Source organism: Linepithema humile, chromosome 5 (assembly GCF_040581485.1).
Source record: "Linepithema humile isolate Giens D197 chromosome 5, Lhum_UNIL_v1.0, whole genome shotgun sequence".
NCBI classification, from domain to species: Eukaryota; Metazoa; Arthropoda; class Insecta; order Hymenoptera; family Formicidae; genus Linepithema; species Linepithema humile.
In genome coordinates this window covers 18,141,155-18,161,346 of record NC_090132.1, presented here as the reverse complement: position 1 = coordinate 18,161,346, position 20,192 = coordinate 18,141,155, and the positions used below count along the sequence as shown (strand labels likewise).

Sequence of the window (20,192 nt, the reverse complement as noted above, 5' to 3'; positions counted from 1 at the left end):
GTATTTTTGAAAAAAAATCAGTTCCAAATTTTATTTCAATATCCACTCCGCGCTGTTACTCGTTCAACTTCTCGTTACACTTCTCGCATACAACAGGCACTTCTTTTGATGCCTGGCGAACGAGGGTTTGCCAAACACATCGCCGTCATGCTGCACGATACGAGCGCTGTGAACGTTAGCTTCAATATCGGAGTTGTCAGACGCTTCTTCTACGACGAGCGTCGTTACCAGTCATGCGCTTCCTTATTTTCTAATATTTTTCCATAAAACTCAGCCGATGTAGTTGTGGTGGTTTTGTGCGGTGCGTGTAGAGGCAACTGTTCTTCGTGCGGAAAGTAAATTTTACATCAGCGTGATTCCGAGAACATTGATCCAACATTAAACATATCGAACGCGAGCTGTTTCCAGTGGATCCAGACGCTGGAATTGTGCGAAGTTTGACAGTGAACTGACAGCGAGCCTCTACGATGTATTATTCACAGCGACCCGAGTTGCTTGAGTGGAAAATTTCCGGATAGTCTGATTGCAATAGTTTGAAGGCAAGCGATGCTAAACTGCAGCATTAAATGATGACTACTTTGGGTGATTACATGCGATCACTTACAATCACCTGGCATTAATAAATTACATTTCTCGGATACTTTAATACTTACTTGATTATTTAAGTAAAAGAAAGAGAAAAGACGAGATATAATTAACACACTTTGCAGAATGTATAATAACAAATTTTTGTTTTGGGAGAAAAATATCATGAATATTATATTAATTTATCGCAATAATTAAGCTCGATGAAAAGACGAATGAAATCCGCGACGTAAAAAGAATTTTATTAGCAAAATGTAATATCCAAAATTGCTTGCTGTGTTCGTACCGTTTTAAAACTCAATTAAAATACAAAATGCAGTATGAAAACAGATTTCGGAGAGCAGATCGCGAATCGTATTTCGCGAGAGAGGTTCAATTTCGTTTAATGAGAGGAACGGGCGAAGGTGTTCAGGTTTGTAGACAACCGTGCGAGAAAGTTTTGCTCGTGGACGAGAGAAAAACAGCCCTGCACTGGGAGGTCCATGGAGATTTTATCGCTTAACTATTGGGCGGTTACAGCACACGAACGCGCGTCGAGATAGTATATTATATATTACGTTATGAGTATACCTAAATTTTTGACTAAGCGAATCATTCAAAATGAAGCGATAGTTTATGAAGCTCCGTAAAAACAACAAAATTTGTCTCGATTCATTCTTTGCTCATATCTATTCAAATTGAAATTTTTTGAAGTGATTTTTTCATTAACATACAGTTTATGCTGAACTTAAAATTTCGCAAAATTAATTTTTTATTAAATTTTAAGAAGATACTTTAACATAAAACAGTGATATATATATTTTTTATAAAATATTCAAGTATAAATATATTTTTTATATTGATTAAATTTTTAATTGCTCGTATAAAACGTGATCTCTTAGTTTTCTCTGATATGATACCGAATTGCTATATTATTGCCGTCATTCCTTTCTAATAACGAGTCTCGTTTGCTCTTTCATTAAACGTTCGTGCTTTGTTCAATCCGCCTGAAATGATTTTCCGATTATATAGCATATAAACAGATTGCCGTGTCCACAGACCATCGAGGGCTCGACTTATGACTTCGTCGGACTATCAACCGAAGTATGATTTATGGCTGCTCGTAGTCGTCGCCATAAAATCGACTTTGTCCCAGACTACAGTTTATACGTAACATTGCAATTTCTGTCGTAATCGTTGGCGTACGCTTCCTTTTTCATAATCTTTCGATCCATTGGGTCAAAGATGTAAACCATAATACAAGATTTTACAAAATTTTATAACACAAAATATATTTCCAACATTTATTAAATTTATAATTTTAAAAACAGCTGTTTGAAAAAAGTAATTATTATTGAAACTTTGTGCATACAAGCAGATGAAGCATAATTTTCTACAAAAAATTCTGTATTTATCATAAATAAATATGATGTTCTTTCTATGACCATTATATTTAAATATATGTACCTTGAAATACAACGTAAGAGAGTGTACCTGACATAAAATATACTCAAGTGAGTTTTCAAGAATACGTTTTATATACATGAGGCAATAACTTACATCATGGAGTAACAATAAAATCAAAAGCTTGTAATACGAAGGGAAATAATCATAATATCTTATCATATCTACTTTATCTGAAACATCGGAAAGCGTTACGTACATGACTGCATATATATTATGCATGTATAGAAAGCGACTACATCTTCCGCCAGAATGGTTTGATCGACCCGTAACCGCTACTTTTGCCGAGGTTCCTGAATAATATACTATGTTAGGGTTCCGAAATGCTTCTTGCCCTCGACGACGGTGGACGCGAATTTAAACGCCACAATCTTCTTTCGAAAAATCCTTCCGAAAATCTTTACAAAAGCGTCATAACGATTTCCACGGCTGTTGGTTTATCGCTGTAAACTTCCGCTAACTTAAGAACTTCATCACTCAGACATGTCGATACTCCACCGCTTGAACGACGTTGAGAAAATTAATATTCGATCAGGGTAAATGTGAATAGCGCGTACCATTTATTAATTATGTCATACTGCACTAGACACTGCATTAAAATGCACTGTGAATAAGACTGCATACTATCGTTGGCTGGTAGGAGATTAAGGCACTGCCGATCCTGATTCATTTCTCATGGTTGCATTCGTTCTGTTTTCTAACGTTAAGCGCATTCTATATGCTTATGCATGCAAGCATATTTTTTTTTTTGTTATGTATTGTGCAAGTCGCAGTTATACACGAGGTGTCTGTAAACTAACGTCGTTAGCTATAAATCCAACATGAAGTTTTACTGCCGTGTTTAACTTTTCCATTTTATAAGATCTTGAAAAAAATTTTATTTTTCCGGCACGTACACGTAAATATTTGCACGGATATGCAGAGTAATATGCATTAAGGTATTTACATAATAATTGGATTTAATTAATTTAAAGTACACAGTTTCATATAAAATATGCTTCATTAATATACGTTGTTTATCAAAAAAATCGATGCACTTCAAAACAAGCCAGTGAAACTTTGCATGTGTTATGTTGATAAGGAGATAACGAAACGATAACAATGATAACAGTGCTAGAATCATTTATTTTAGAAATCCTGTTTTAATTATTACAGACTAATATTTTGTAAAGTCAAATATCATGTACTTATGTTAGAGTTGATTTATCGGAATGCGTAAGTTTTTTGTACTTATAACTTTTAATAAATATAAAAGAAATTTTAACAGGAATGCATGAAAAAAGTTATTATAATTGGAAATAAAGTTACACTTATTAATATTAAAAATATATATTATATACATATATTAAAATTTTTTGCATAAATTAAATATGCGGAAAAGTTATAGTTAAAATTTTTTTTCAAAATTGAATAAAATTAAACGAAATCTCGACAAAAGTTAAGCAATGTCATAATTTAAAAACATTTTTTAGAAATTTGTTTTTTTTTCTATTCTGAAATAGTCGTTCAAACTCAAGGAATTTAACATATTTGATTTTATTTGAATACTTGAATCGTTAATGTCATTTATACGTGTGAATACATATGCATTATTTGTTGCGTCCCTTTATAAATAAATGCGTTATACTTGCACTCAGATTAGGTAAATGTAAATGGAGACTCTAATCTGAGAACAAGACGGCCCTTTTAATGCAGCTTCTCGATACGCCGCCACGTGCCTTTGAGTAGCCTTCGTTCGGTCGTGTACGGATGTGATTTCGGTCGAAAATTAATTTCATTTACATCGTAACGCAAAGTACAATCTCGTGTTTTCCTTCTAAAGATAGAAGTACATTTCTCTTCTCTTTATGTAATGACGTCAAAGGTCACGGATGGAAATAGAAATTTCTTGATAGTCGGCAGACAAAGACAATCGTGAATCCATTTTTCTCAGTTGATTTTAAGAACCTGTTCGAGAAGATGAATGTGTCATAAAAAAACTGAAGTGCTGTAGTTTTAGTTGAAAAGAGATCTCATAACGTCCAATTTATAGATATTTTATATTAATCATAATTAAAGATCCGTCATGCCGAATGATTAATTTTAATTGCGGCGCAATGTTGAAATATATTTTGTGATGTTGAGCAATTTAGCAGTAATTACTATACCACAAATCGTGTGTGCATTATACGTGTAAATCATATTGTAACTCGAATAGTTCGCATAACACATTACTAGGAACATAAAAGGTATAAGAAGATTATACGTGAAATGTGTTAAAGCAGTGCTTTAAAAAATGAGTTAGGTTCAGATTATGATCTTTTACGACGTATAATAAATTCTTGCCGCGTACTAAATTTACCGGGTAATGTATGTAGCAACGTCGCGTCAGTTTTATTTTGAGCAGATTTTTAAGATATTGCGTTCTTACAAATTTTTTAATCGGATTTAAGTCGAATCTTGGATGATTTGTTATTGTAAATATATTATGCCTGACACGTTACATCACGGCGACTTATCTTCGCGACACGGTTCGCTTATTCAGAAGAAAATACAGGACAGAAATAGGAGAGAAATTTGTAATCTCGATTTTATACTGTTTTAGCCGCATTATCGTGTGATGAGGGTGCACACTAGTTTATGGTTTCGATTCTAAGGGGCAGACCACGTCGAACTTTGGTCAAGCTCGAGTGAAACCAAGTTAATTACTGTAATTAATGTGGTCCGACGGCGTTAATTCGCGCGCGGCACGCGAGCCAATCAAGAGGTCAGATAAGAATTAAATGGCATCGAGCCGACGCCTCGTTAGCCATCCCATGTCAGACATAAATTTCACGCTAAGCTTGGTTCACATTCGACCGAGTTCGCGACGATAGGAGAGAATCTCGTGTTCACGATCGCCCCGCTACAAGTCAGCTACGTGCTATTTTACGCTATTACATGTGCAGCTAATATTAAACACAAGGTTGGATTAGATTTATCGTCTGTCTTAATTGTAATAATATTATATAATTACTTGTACTAACAAATTTAGTGCTTCAAATTACAAGGAATTCGATACACGCTTCAGTATAAAAGCTTCATAAGCTTTTGCAAATTTCCATAATCTACGCGAACTCGTATGTGTACAGTAAGCGCATGCACCGTTAAATGTAAATCATATTAGCGGTTAGGTATATTAATTACCATGAATTTGATCGGTGATTAATCCGTTCGATCATTTTACGCCTGATAACTATAATTTTCTCGCTGTCGGAACCACGAGAGAATCGTTGATTGCAATGCAGGTGGTCGGTTAGATCGATAATTACGATTTTCTTAAGTAATAGTTAATGATATCTTAGTACTGAAATCCAGTTCTTGATGATATAGCGGTTACATTGGGCAAACTCTGATAATATAAAGAATTTATCTACTTCAAACTTTAATAGTACGTTTTTATACCTATTATAAATTTGATCATTAATTATAATCAGTATTTGCGTGGTATTTTTCTTTTTAACGTTTTTAACTACCTCTGGGTTTTACTTACGTTTCTTTTCAAACGTTACCTAATTTTTCAAATCCAATTTTTATCTAAATAAGATAAACCGAAATTTTCAAAAGAATAATATTTTGGGAAGTTTTACTGTAAATTACAGTAATTTATATATTTGAACATTCAAAAATCTTTGATCTTAAATTTCTTATAAGAAGTTAATTCCAACAAACGTTGCAAAAGTAAAACTAAAACTTTGCACGATACTCTAAAATCATAACCACACATACTCAAAGTTACAATAAAAAAAAAAAAAGATAAAGTCATAATAAACGATTTGATATTATTAATGCGATAATATTACAACATGATTTCTAATCATCTTCTCTCTATATCGTTTAATTAAGCCGCCTAATAATACCCTGAAAAACTTTTGTAAGCATAAGGCCCATAACGAAATACATCCGCATACTTCTTTGTACTAATTCCAATCTGTACGAGTTCATTTTCTAGAGCCCTGAGACGCCGACCGTTTACCTTTAATTATAGGGCGGCTCAAGCCTCTAAATTTATCGCTAATAACGTTGCAGCGGACGTTAAGCTTCATCGTCGACGGATCTTTACGGGTATGCGTCGCGCATACGTCACGTGCCGACGCTAAACGAATGCGCGGCGCCGTGAATATACTCGTTCGCAGACGTGTGCGAAGAGGCGAATATAGGTATACATCGGCTGATTACTCCGGTGTATATTCCTTTCGTGTGAGACTTTAATGGAACATGCGGAAAGAGAGAAAGAGAGTTGCGCACCATAAAATACATATATCATCGCGCACTCGTCATCACGCTGAAATCCCTTTGTGTGAATCACGACGGCGAAAGGCACCTAATATCTTAAATATGAGCAGCGTGACTCTTGACATTCGGCAATAACAATCACGAATGATGAGAATGAGGAAATAGCGCTAGGTGTATTTCGTGCAAATATGAATAGCTGTTAAGATTAAAATTATGGATTGTTGCGAATTTCAATGTGGATTTGAAAAAATATAATTCTACAAAATAAAAGCTCTGTAAGAGCATAATTATTATTAAGAACATTTTTTATATAATAGAATCATAAAATAAAAAAAGAAGGTTTGCTTTGCTTCTTTTACGATTACTATGCCGGATTTTAGATTTTCAATTGGCACCATATATTAGATTTACATGTTTTATATCTCTTTGAGTTATCGGCGAAACGTTGTCCGATATCGTTATAACCAAAACGAGATTGAATTCGTTATACGCTACGTAAGCACTCATGACTAATGCTTCCGCGGCGGACAGCCGATTGTTTCAACAAAAATATATTATGCACCGGCGACGGCGACGGCGGAGACCGTCGTAAAATATGAATCTCTCCGGTTGGGAAATTTCGCAGGAATGAGCGCTACGTGCGGGCTGGAAAAGGGCGGTCGTTGGGACGCGCAAACGCGCGGTGGCTTGTTATAAAAGTTCCTCCTTGCAGCGTAATACCAGAAAGTGGATATCCGTTTTCGGGCGGAACTCCGGCCACAATTAAATTGCTTCTTCTTGCGCACTCTTTTGTTTCGGCGACAACCGACTACCCGGATTTACTTTGCTGTTCCTCGCCGTGGCGAATCGGCCCGCGCAAACGGATAGCGTCTCCCGGCGAAGATTGCGGGTAATGCAACTTGTATTTCTGGTGCTGCAGCTTCCGCACAATTATCGGGCAACTCAAACAATCTTTCGGAATTCAAATGATCGAATATTTGTTTCACGTCCGTCATTACAGCGCTGTATATATCACGCATTATATGCTGAAAAAAAATGTAAATTTACAACTGTAATGGTGGATAAATTTCGGTGAAATTATTATAAATTTACATTTTCACACATATGTAAATTTATAGCTTGCAGGTCAAACTAATTACTAGTATTGTAATGAAGCAGATTGCATAGGTAAATTTGCATTCTATATATATATATATACATATATGCCGTATATTAAGAGCTCAAGTTATCTAAAGAACAGCTCTTAATTTTAGTTTCACGGCGCACCGACGATGAGCACATATCACACATATAACTGTAAACTTTATTCTTCTTTATTCGGATTATAATTGATATTACTTTCTAACAATTATTTTTAGAAAATCGTTTTATAGGTTGTTTCGAGATAAATGATTTATATAATTGAATAAACGCAACATAAAGTAACATGTATAATATAGCTTGCGGTAAGTTCATTTCGCAAACTTTATTTTCTCAACGTCTCAACATGTGTTGTTAACCCGACTTTCTGACCTCGTGCACTGTTTAATCTCGACGACAACCGAAACTACGGAACTTCTCGTCCCTTCGGCAATCCTCAGCATTAATTTTCCACAGAGTTAGGATACCCTTGTGTTATCTATTCTAAGAGACTAAGTACTATACTTTGAGGACAAATCACCATGGTGTACTACTATTTGTTTAAATATAATCAAAGCCATATAATAGGATCGTGTAATAAATATCAAGAAATATTTATATTAATAAGAATTAAAAAATTATTAGGACCTTGAATAAGTTCTCGCTGTTTTTTTTGTTAAAAAAAAAACATTAATTTAAAATATAAGGCTTACAATAACTTTACTCAAAGTATTGTCCATCATTAGAGACCACTTTCTCCCATCTTTCTGGCAGTAATTGAATCCCCCGTCGAAAAAACGATTCATCTTTTGACGCAATCCATGAATCGACCCATTTTTCGGTTTCTTCGAAAGAATGGAAGCGCTGCTCGCTCAAACCATGCGCCATCGACCGAAACAAGTGGTAATCCGAGGGGGCTATGTCCGGTGAATACGGCGGGTGAGGTAGAACTTCCCATTGAAGCGTTTCCAGGTAAGTTTTGACTGGTTTTGCCACATGTGGCCGAGCATTGTCATGTAACAAAATGACTTTTGGATCATTCCTAACGCTTTTAAACGTTTTGAAACTGTTGACGCATCTACTTGCAATGTTTTCCCGAGCTCTACTAGCGTCTGACATGGATCTAGATCAAGCAATGCCTCCAATTCTTCGTCTTCAAACTTTGTCGGTGCTCCAGAACGTTCTTTATCTTCAAGGTCAAAGTCATTATTTTTAAAGCGCCTAAACCAGTCTCTGCATGTCGTATTCGACAGAGCATTGTCACCATATGTTTCAACAAGAATTCTGTGTGCTTCAGCTGCAGATTTCTTTTGAATAAAGCAGTGCAATAAAATTCCCCGCAAAAACACTTTATTTGGCACAAAAGTAGACATTTTCGCAATAGGTAATTAAACACGTGGTTGACACTGTGGTAAACTGTATCTACTAGAATTTGAGGTTACATATAGTACTACTTAGCTGATGCGTTTCCGTACGAAATTCCATGCACAGAGTGCCGCTACGCCATCTTTTAAGAAACAGCGAGAACTTATTCAAGGACCTAATATGAAAATATAAAAATATAAAATTATCAAAATATTCATATTAAATCTTTAATAACTTCAATTAACAAACGATCTCTTTTGATTTGATTGCAGATAAGCCTGCTGGGCCTCGTCGTGAGTGACAACAGCACAATCGGCGATCACTCAATCACAGAGGACGCTTCAGAAATCACCAACAATGGCAACAATTACGCGACCGACGTCGTAGATCAGGTAAGACGACTTTCTTTTTGTACTTCACGCTCTTTATCGATGGCGATTATTTTACTCCGCGTGATGTATGCGGTCGTGGTTTCGAAATCGTTTGGAGGTAATCCCTTGCCTTTTATCGGATTGAAAACTTGGAGAATCACGGGTCGTGCGTCACACAGAAGCGGTGAAAAGGTCAAAACGGCTCGATCTCGCGATTCGAATGACATGTCTGCTCGTATATATAAGTGCCAACCGCATGTAGGGAACGTGAACCGCGACAATATATACGAAAGAGAGACAGAGAAAGCAAGAGAGAGAGGGAGAGAGAGAGCTGAGAAAAATGTCACCGAAAGCTCCGGGAAAAATAAACATCTTTATTCACGGCGGCCGCGGACGGAAATGGGTCGCAGAAATCGGACAACTGTGTTGTCGCGCGTCCGCAAAGCCGTGCACCATGCTTTTACCTTACCCTAGGTAACTCACCGAAGTTTTATGCGGTGCTTTCCAGTTCGCGAAGAATGTTTTAAGTTACCATCCTTTTGACGTCATTGAATCCTTCTGGAGTCTACGTTTTTTCTCGACTACGTTTAAGTATCGATTTTCATACGGAAGCCCAATGTGCTTCATGTTTTCGTTGCAAACCAACTGCTTATTATTATGCACAATGTAACATTGGGGTTATATGTGAACGACTATGGCGAATACGTGGAAGACTTTTGGGGGCAAAATTTATTATTACGACTTACCGTTGCGGTCAAACGTCGCGTTCTTCAGAATTTAACGCTCCATATAGCACCAAAAATTTCTTCCGGCGAGTTTAATCCTTTCCGTAGAAATGTCTTAGAGTTGGTAATCTCTTCCTGTCAGCGCCAGCGATAATAATTAACATTTGTAATTATTTAACAAGAAAATTATTTTCTTATGAAATTAAAAACATTAAGGAAAATACCATTTTCTAAAGATTTTTACGTTTGCTTTAAAATTTTAAAATTTCTGGATGTAATTCTCTATATACAGAAGAGAGAATAAAAATTTTTGATTTTTTTATATTTAAGTATATAGGAACATATAAAAAGCGAGCAGGTTATGTTTCTTTGAAATTACGAAAAAGATTTATGCAATGGAGGATTAACAAAGTTAGAACATTACCTTGATAGAAAGTCAGAGAAATCATAAAATTTTTGTAGAGTTCTCATTTGGCGAACTTTGTGCGCTAGAGATTTAACTGTTTCACTATTAAAAAGAGTAATAAATTTACCGCAGAACAATGTTCCGACTGTATTTTAATCCCGAGTAATTTCTGTTGTCATTTCATACATTAAGACGTACACATTATCCGAATATGTTGAGAGTGTAATGAAAGTCAAGTACTTAAAATTAAAGTTGAGAAATTGCTTTGGACCAATTTCATTACGTCCCTTGATAGTAGGATGATTAATATGAGACATGCTTTACCGGTGTGCTAGACTCTTCAATTAGCTCCGACCGCATGTGACTCTTATGATGGGTCGCTTGCCGCGGGTTCCGGACTGCGTAATAGTTAAACAGGGTTTCGTCCACGTATCCAGTTGGACGGCACTTTTCCAACATACGCGCAAATTAGCTCGAAAAGTACATCGCAGTCGTTCAATTTCCGCTTTCGCATTTGTGCTTTTATTGACGCTCCCAGCGCTGTGGTGATCTGATAAAATATTTGTTATAAAATAGATGTCAAACAAATGAGAAATACTAAACTGTCAATTAAAAAATGTCAACTGAAAAAATTGTTTAAATATATTTGTTTAATATAAACATTTAATCTCTGCGTAATAGGTTTTTTGTGTGATATTTAATTTAATAGTTAAATAGGATTTCGTCCAATGTATCCAGTTGTCATGATAAATCTAAAATACTGATTTGGAATGAAACGACAGCTTTTAATCTACATAATGTATTAAATGTGATGTACTTAATATTTAGCGGTTCAAGATCAGGTCATTGCGGTTAAAACTTTTAATGCTACCGCGGTCTTGTTTCTCGCGGCGAAATAAGATTTTATATTTCTTAAGTGGCTCTGGAGAGTGGAAAAGTGAACATTATCGGCGCACTTCTTGGCGGTAACGCACAGTGAGGATAGCGCGGCGCGTAGGATCAAGCTATATGTAATGCTCCTTTTTGGTTAGTATCCCGCCGGGTGGATATCCACAATCATAGACAATGTTAAAGCTGTACCTGCGAATGCACTCACGCCGTTTTCCAGCGTTAAATCATTTCTGCACGCGATTACGCGAGCACACGGACGCGCGTTACGGCTCCCCGGCTGTATGCGGGGCGCAGGCCGGCGCGAGTCTGCCGGAACTGCAAAGTATATGTAAATTGCCTGACGCACTTCGTAAATTCCGCTGTCTTGCGGAGTAATCGCAATCTCACGGAAAGCCGAAGGATAACGCGAAACAGGAAAGTATCTCGCTGAATCTCGTCACGGGCCGCGAACTAAAAGAAAAATATCTTTCACGTAGCTACACATCACCGTTACAGAAATGTGCTTACAAACTTTTACTTTAAAGTTAAAGAAGCGATTTCCAAGCGAGCTGTTATGCCATGCCTTGCAACGATTTTTTAATACTTCAAAGCTTTTTCTCGCGGCAAGAGAGAAGGTCCGAATAATATTCATTGCGTTCGAGTAACTTTATCATCAACGTTGTTATCGGGAAAAATTGCTTTTCGCGATCATTGATGATATCGCGCAATATCTTTGGCGTGATATTAAAACTTTAGCTCTTTTAGTGCGGAAAGGCGTGTGAGATGCAAAAGCTCGAGGCTTCTTTCTGCGATGAGATCCGACAATCTCAGAAAAGCCATCATAGCGTTACGCTTGAATGCTCATAGTAATGAGTGTATAAATAAACATGAATTTTCACAAGATTATATATGATTATATATCTCGACTGGATCGAGAAAGAGCAAAGACTTTTCTCAAAAATGCTTCGTGAACACAAAGTTTTCGGTGAGAATCAATTAAAGCTATACTGCAAAGTTTTTTTGTTTGAAAATACAACGGAAAATATAACAAAAAATTTCAGCATTCTGGGGAAAAAAATTTTTTTTTTTTTTTTTTTTTTTTTTTACTTTCATAAAACAGCCTTTTATTCCTATGCGCTCTTGTCGCTGTAGCGACGCAGAGTGCAACTCTCTGAACGATTAAACGAACAAATTCTGCGCAGCTCATATTTCAAACCGAAAGGGGTTGCAGTCGTTGGAAGTCCGTAAAACACAGTCGTACGCTCAAAAAATATGTGACCAGTTTTACGGCACGACCGCTGCCACCACGGTGCCATTGGTGCGTACCTGAGATGCGACTTATTTCTATGCAGAGACCGACACTTTTATTCCGGATGTCATTCTACTTCCGACAACCGGAAACCGTCAGTCAGCGTGTAAAGCTTGCGAAACTGCCAGGGCTTCTTGTTTCCGCGACTTTTTCTCATTTCTGTCCAAAGACAGAGCACGAAGGGTTAAATGGGCTGAGAGCTACTGATAGCGCACGTAGAACAATATCGATTTTCTTCGTTTTGTGATACGTTATTTTTTCTCATTGCATTTTACGGTTTTACAAATTTGGAAGATGATTAAACAAAGTAATAGCATGTTTGAATGAAAAGAGTTTTATAAGAATCATTTTCTCGCATCAAAATGTATCTGGCGAAATTGAGTAGGCTATTTTTTAGGATGTATAATTATGTTCAGACGCTTTTATAAAAGTCCCATTTCGACGGAAATGTTATATAAATGATGGATGATGGATGACGATGATAAATGATTCGATCATATTTAGAACTACATATTTAGAAGAAAACGCTTTCTGTTGCCGGTAAAAATGATATCCGTTCAAGCTTTCATATATTTCTTTTTACACAAAACATTTTTATCAAGCAGAGTCAATTTGACTAATATTCTCGAATATTCTACGATTAACGATAGCTCTTTGATACTTTTGAAATATTCGCGATAGCCGAAGCTACACCAGATAGGGAAAATAGAGTCATATTCCGTACAGAAAATTGTACGCGATGTGTATTGTATATTTTCTTGGGATATTCCACTGTTTCTCAGTGATTGCATCGCAGTAGCGAACGTAAAACTAACTTTGCGAATGCTGCGCCGTGGATTTCGCATATAGGGCGGATTTGAGAGAGGCGAATTAGGATGTCGCGGCAGTATCGAAATATCGTTTGTCTTCGACGTACGTGTGTTTTCAGGAGTTTCTCCGCTACCTTGCGAATACCAGATAAGATGTGTGCGTCACGAAGTTTTGCCGAGCGCAGAAAATTTGGCGAAACAGACCTTCGGCGATTTTCGCGAAATGTAGCTCGCAAGATTGCGGGTGCCAATAAACTGAGTTACCTCGCGGAAAGAATAATATTGTAACATGGATTGGAAGTGCATTTATGTGACTGATTAGTACAGCGAAATTGATTAATCCATTTAGTTTATTTAAATTGTTATATTACACATTGAAATTGATTCTGCGTTTTAATTAAAAAAAATAATTAAAGTTTTATCATGCGCCGCGATTAATTCGCGCGAATACAAAAAATAACATTTATATGTTTGGGCGAAAATAGCGACTATCTAAGAAATATTTCTCGTCTCTTAAGGCGTACGAAGTTCATTCTACGCTTGGTAGACAACGCTATCCAGTCCGTACCCGAAACCCGTGCCAACCCTTTATCTTCTAAGGAGTATAGTCGAGCTTTTATAAGAAAACGCGGTCGGATAACCCGCGGAACGTGCCCGCCCGCATATACGAGCGTCGACCTACAGACTTTATGAATTCCTTTTTACATATAGCTTGGAATGTAGCAGTTCCAAGAACATATATGCAATCTGAACCGAGAAACATTAAATTTTTTATAGAATATACTTTTAAACGAAAAATTAATCGGTATGTGTATATTTTTTATACAGCTGTATTTTCGGGAGTAATTAAAAATGGTAAATTGAAAATAGATTGCAACTCGCGAATTTGCAGCCAGTTTGCAAGATAAACAATTTTGCACGAATGATTGATTGTAAAAATCCACTTTAATTTAGAATAAAAATTTCTGTATCTATTATACATGGTTTTAATAGAGGGAAGATATTTCAAATGTGAACATGTGTGTGGCGCACATTTTACTCGTCTTTCATATAACTCACAATTGATTTTGTTCTATATATTAATTTATGTATATATCGCGCAGCATCACGTACAGGTCATTTAAAATGCAAAACTGAAAATTGAATAATCTTGATTTCTGACAGATGGATGGCACCATAAGGAGTTCACTCGAGAGCAAATAATCGATCACGAGCTGATAATTACAGCGCCGCTCTGATTAAATTTTCTCAGCCATATTAACAATTGATGCGGTTTGTTCGATTATCACAGAATAGCACAGCTTGTAATTGACTGCTAATAAATTATTTTTAGTGCCATATTGCGGATTATCCGTGGTTATTCCCTTATACTCATGATCCCACTTTCATGAACGACGGTCACAAATAGTTTGTTACTGTCAAATTAATCAGTTTGCCTTGTGCAAATTTAAACGCAGATTATTAGCCAATTTTCTGATTTACATTTTAAAAATTACCGATTGTGATATTTTTATTCATATTATTAATATATTTATAATACATTGCGGCCATAATATTATTACTTAAAACGTAGCAAGGTTTAACTTATTTTTACTTTTTAAAGCATTTAATATTTTTTAAATAAATCTTTGCATTTTATATAAATAAAAAAAATTTTGTAAATATCAATATGCAAATTATTTACTTTGATAAATTTGTACGTGCGTTATGACACAATTCGATATTGCTTGATTGCGGAAAATCGGCAATGTGATACTGTAATGTGGAGCAATCGCTAATAACTGTCCGTGCGTGCCGTTACAATGAACATCTGAATCTCTTTCTTCGTGCTATGTCACTACTTGCACCCCTTTCAATGGTACTCGCCAAGTATGAAGAGGGTAGAAAACTGTCGACAGGGCACTCATGAATCCATCGTACTTCGCTTTAATAGCCTAATTGCATTTAACAGGTACTCAGTTTCAAAGCGATATATACGACAGTTATACGTTATCATATGACAAATTATCCTTGAAATATTTATAAGGACTATTCGTAGTGTCTAATCCATTTATAGCGTCTATTTGTAGCGAACTTGAGAATATAAACAGCATAAAATCATGGTAACTGATGCTAATAATATTTCAGGTGAATTGTGTAAGATACACGATTTTCCGACGTGCATCCGTAAAATGCATGGCTATTCGGTGAAACGTAAAACATTCGTATGTGGGAATATATGGGCTTGTAATATCGCATAGAAAGTACCTTGCGGCAGGTTTTGTGCATGAACTGGAAAATATTGATCCGAAAATACAGATTCTTTTTCTATTCATTGCAACTCTTGGTGAATATATTGAAAATGAACAAGAGCAGGTTTTATAATTATGTGATTTTGGAAATCAATTATTAAATATTAAATTTTTATCAACTTTTCGTTTTAATTAAATTTTTCATACCTGAATTTTTACCATTTTTTAAAATAGTTTGCGAAAATGATGATATTTGCAAAATATTAAAACATTGTTAAATACACACTTTGAGCGGTATCTACTATCTTAATTTGAAAAACCGATAAAAGATATGAAAACATACATACTTGCATTGAACTCGCGAACAAATCACGATCTTCGAGTAACATTGAAATATTCTTCTTGCAAGATGCGCGACAAGATCGTTCGGCATATCTACAGGACACCAAGAGACATTAAAGAAGATAAACAGGCGAGAACTTGGCTTCATTCATAATTCATGCCGCTAATTTCTCAAGGTGGCGTGCAGTCTGCGTTATTGCATTATCCGGAAAATCCTTGAATAATTCTCATCCGGCGAACTCTCGGCGCGAACTTTTGCCCGGTTACCGCTTTATCCGTCATCGTACCGCAAAGCCGTTGCACCGTTGTCCCAATTGCAACTGCGCGAGTGCGCGCAGGTGCATGTGCCAAGGCCGTTACATACTCCATCCGTACCGCGGATCAGGTCCTAGATCGAAGTCAATTAAACTAAATTGCTTCTTAAACACACCCATGTGACTTTCGATTTCTAAATCTTAATCAAGATCTTAATCGAGAAATATGATTTGACAAAATAATTACAATATTTAATATAGAAATATTTTAATTTTTAAAAATAAGTATAAAGTTATTAAAAGAAATTTGCTTTAAAAATGATTTTAGATTGTAATAACAGGAATTGGTTTTCGATAATTGACGTAATGTTGACCATGTTTTACGTATGTTATTTAAATATTTACGCATTTTGATGTTGGAATTTTCCAGTATTTCGAAACTAGGATGTTCTGTTTACAGTTTACAAAGAATTTTATTGATTCATAAAAGATTCGTAAGTCTGATGCCGAATAAAACATAAACGCGGTTGTCCATGATATATCTCGCAATTTTTAAATTTTCATTAGCCGCATCCAGCCGATTAATGACATTTCGACGTCACTGCGAGGCTTATAGCACGTACAATTATACTCCCGCAATCTAATAATTTCACGAATCATACGATGACCAGGCGACAGAATAATTGAAATTCCGCTCCAAATATCCGTATCTCAATTGGATACGCATTTGTTAATTTAACGCCACTCGGCGAGAGCGCGCGCTGATCTATACAGCGATATCCTTGTGTTTAACTGGGGTCAAGAGAGTCTAAGGTCTGAATAAATATTGCCATTTTGCAATCTAACCAATATCCGTTAATCGGAAACCAATGCTACTATCTGTTTTGGCACAAAATCGATCGCGATACTGAATAATCGAAAGCATTAGGCTTTAAAGGAGATTTTGTCTTTACGCGATGAAGGGAGGACGTTTGCGCATTTACTGCCGTTGTAATATTCGTGCAGATGTTTTAACGCGGATTACGCTGTTTATTGCCGGCTTGTCGTTATAATACGTAGCGTCGTGTAACGAGCTCTGTTCCGTTTACGCATATATTTGATTAAAGTTAACCAAATGTTCGGGACTTGTTTAATAGAATTATTCGTTAAAATTCTGGAAGAGAGAAGAGAAAATTTCATATAGTTTGTATTAAATTACACAACGAAGTTTTTCTGCTTTTAACGGGAAATGGGCAGCATAAAAACTGTTTTTGCGAAAAATCTACCGAATGTACATTTTGATACAGGTGCAACTCCCCAAGGCAACTCTTCAAACAAAATTACACAACTCTCTTCCGTTACAATAGAATACATTATATATCCAGCCAATTTTCAGTTATCAACTTACCGCAGATATTATTTATTAGTTCACTTTATGAAGGGCGCTATATGGCCTCCACGATACTCAGCACGTGCTCTAATTTTTCGCGTACATAAAATCATCACGGTACATTTTATACTTCTTCCAAATTCAAGTAATTAATTTTGACTAATTCCAGTGGAATTTATTTATATAAATAGCACAAATTATTATTAATTTTTTAGATATTTTTATCAAGAGAGAGAGATAGGACTTATGAAACTCGTATAGCAATCTATTCTCTTGACAAGTTTCAAAATATTGTTTACTGAAACAATTTTACAATTAAATTTCCGCTGTTTCTCACCGCCTTACAATTTCTTAGCCGGTTGGTAATCGCAAACGATGTTTCAGGCCGCTCGTACCGGGTGGGTTAGAAATCGGAGTACTTTGTTTCTCACGGCGCAATATAGCTGCTTGCGAGCCGGCTCGCGCAATAACAAAGCTTCGGTCATAAGTCGCGCGAGACGTAATCGCACGAGGATCGTTGTGTCTTATAAAACTTTCGCAATTTTGAGGGAGGTGTGACTGACGTGTAATAACCTCCGTTCTGCCGCCGGTGCTGGCTCTGAACGCGATTTCCGGCTCCGACGCACCCCACTGGAATCCATCGCCGCCGCGAATTTCGCAATCCCGCATCGATTCGCAAGCTCCGTTCACAAATTAACTCGGAGTGAAATCCATTTTTTTTCTCACGTCCGCAAACGGGAATCCGTGGACACAGACAAGTTAAATTAGCCGTCCCGCCACTCTGCTTTCCCTTTGCACGATTGTTCCGCGCTGCGCGGAAATTACGGCAGCACGCGAAGATAATATTCGTATGCACGCGCGTATCAAACCGGACTCGAATTTGTAACTAGAAAAGTGGAATAACTTTATTTTGAATGGTATAAAGAAATAAAATTGGGAATAAAATAAAGAATAAAATGTATCTCGAAGTATGATAAAGTTACAAATATTTCTAAAGCTGATTACGTAAGTTGAATCGCAATTAAACACCTTTAATTAAAAATGCATATTTAAACATAAAACAGTATATAGGTTGCTTGAAAATTTGTGCTGCTGATTCGAGTAGATATAATAGTTTGCCAGAATGTAAAGACTGAGCACTGTGCAACGTAAATTCGATTGCCACCGAATTCACTCTTAATGACACTTAAGTTCCACTTGAAAATGGAAACACGTACTTGATACTACTTGCTGTTGCTCGTGGTATGCATTTGGTCGATATTATGAACGAATTCCAGTGTATGAGCAGACGAATCTAGGACACAAGAATAGTAAAGTTCATTATGTTTCGTTTGGTCAACGCTAATGAATTTCTGGAAAATTATACCTACGCTTTTATCCATGGCAGGAGTCGTTTTGATATTTATCACGGGTCGCAGAACTCGGTCAGCTATTTTAATAGCGGCGGTAACGACGCGAAAACATGTCGAAACGATGATTGCACTCTGAGGAGAGCTTTAGCATTGCCATCACGGATATTAGCTGCTCAAGTACTACTAATTCCGAAATGTAATACGGATTTTCCGTATACACAACTGAGATGTTATTAAAGTGAACGATTGTTTCAGCGAAATTGTACGTTAACATCGATTCGCGTGTAATGCTTAAATGTTCCGCTGTACATTATGCACTTATCTTCGAAGTTTCAGAGTTTTATATATTTGCGTTACATCAATTGTCAATAATAAATTTATAGTAAAACGTTACGTTATTTGCAAAAGATATCGGATATATGCTTATCGTATGTAAATACGCAACAAATACTTTTCAAGTGAGAAATTCAAAAATATATTTTAAAACAGATTAAAAACGTTCTATTTCGACGCTATAAAAAAATTACTTGTAGTAAAATTTTTACGAATTAATATAAATTGCAGAGATTTAATTTTATATCAGTCCATTATATTAATTATTATGTAGTTAAATATTACAGAACGATTTTTAATTCCTTTTATGTGCATTTTATTTATTAACGTTTTGTTTAAATATTATTTCTGGATTTTATATTTTTATAAACGTATAAAATAACTTTTATATAACATATTTTAATCAACTTTTGTTATATAACATATTTCAATCTCCGAATATATGTATGATACGAGGAAAAATTAAGAAGTAAAGGGACTTTTAAGCAATCAAATAGTCTCAAAAAATCTTTTTTACTTTTTGATTTGATTTCTGTCGTATATTGTCGAAAATTAAGAGATATTTGGTTATCTGCTTTATTAAATCACATCTGATTCAATATTTTATTTTTAAAATAGTTTATATATGAGAGCATATACAATACATACTCGCGCTTAAAATATAAATGCAAACAAAAGAAGCCATACGGGCCATGTTAAATATTTAAACGATATATTGTGCAATTAAATATGAGCAATTCAATTATCGATTACGCAAAGGTTAATCATAATTGAACAATTACGTTGACATCATTGATCTAATTAGCAAGTCTCGTAAGTATAATACATAACGATCTTTTAAATATAATGGATCAGCTTCATATTTGATAGTTATAATAGCCGCAACGAGTTGAAGAATATAAAGAAGGCGATTCAATTAAACAAAATTCAGAAATATCTCAATAATTGTGAACGAAATGTGAATGTTTCTATTTAAATCCAATTTCAGACGAAAGAGATGAGGAGTACTTTTATGATTTTATCTTCGCCGCATTAATTTCTTAATTTCGACAGAT

The 20,192-nt window shown here is 35.7% G+C and overlaps 1 protein-coding gene across 9 annotated transcripts in view; it reads left to right on the top strand.

Moving 5' to 3' along the window:
• nolo (no long nerve cord) overlaps positions 1–20,192 on the top strand; it is a 171,521-nt gene that overhangs the window by 85,898 nt on the left and 65,431 nt on the right. For all 9 annotated transcript variants that reach the window (XM_012362213.2, XM_067354674.1, XM_067354672.1 and 6 more), the window contains one exon: positions 9,039–9,158. In XM_012362213.2, the coding sequence (XP_012217636.2) occupies positions 9,039–9,158 (120 nt within the window). The remainder of the gene's footprint in view (positions 1–9,038; positions 9,159–20,192) is intronic.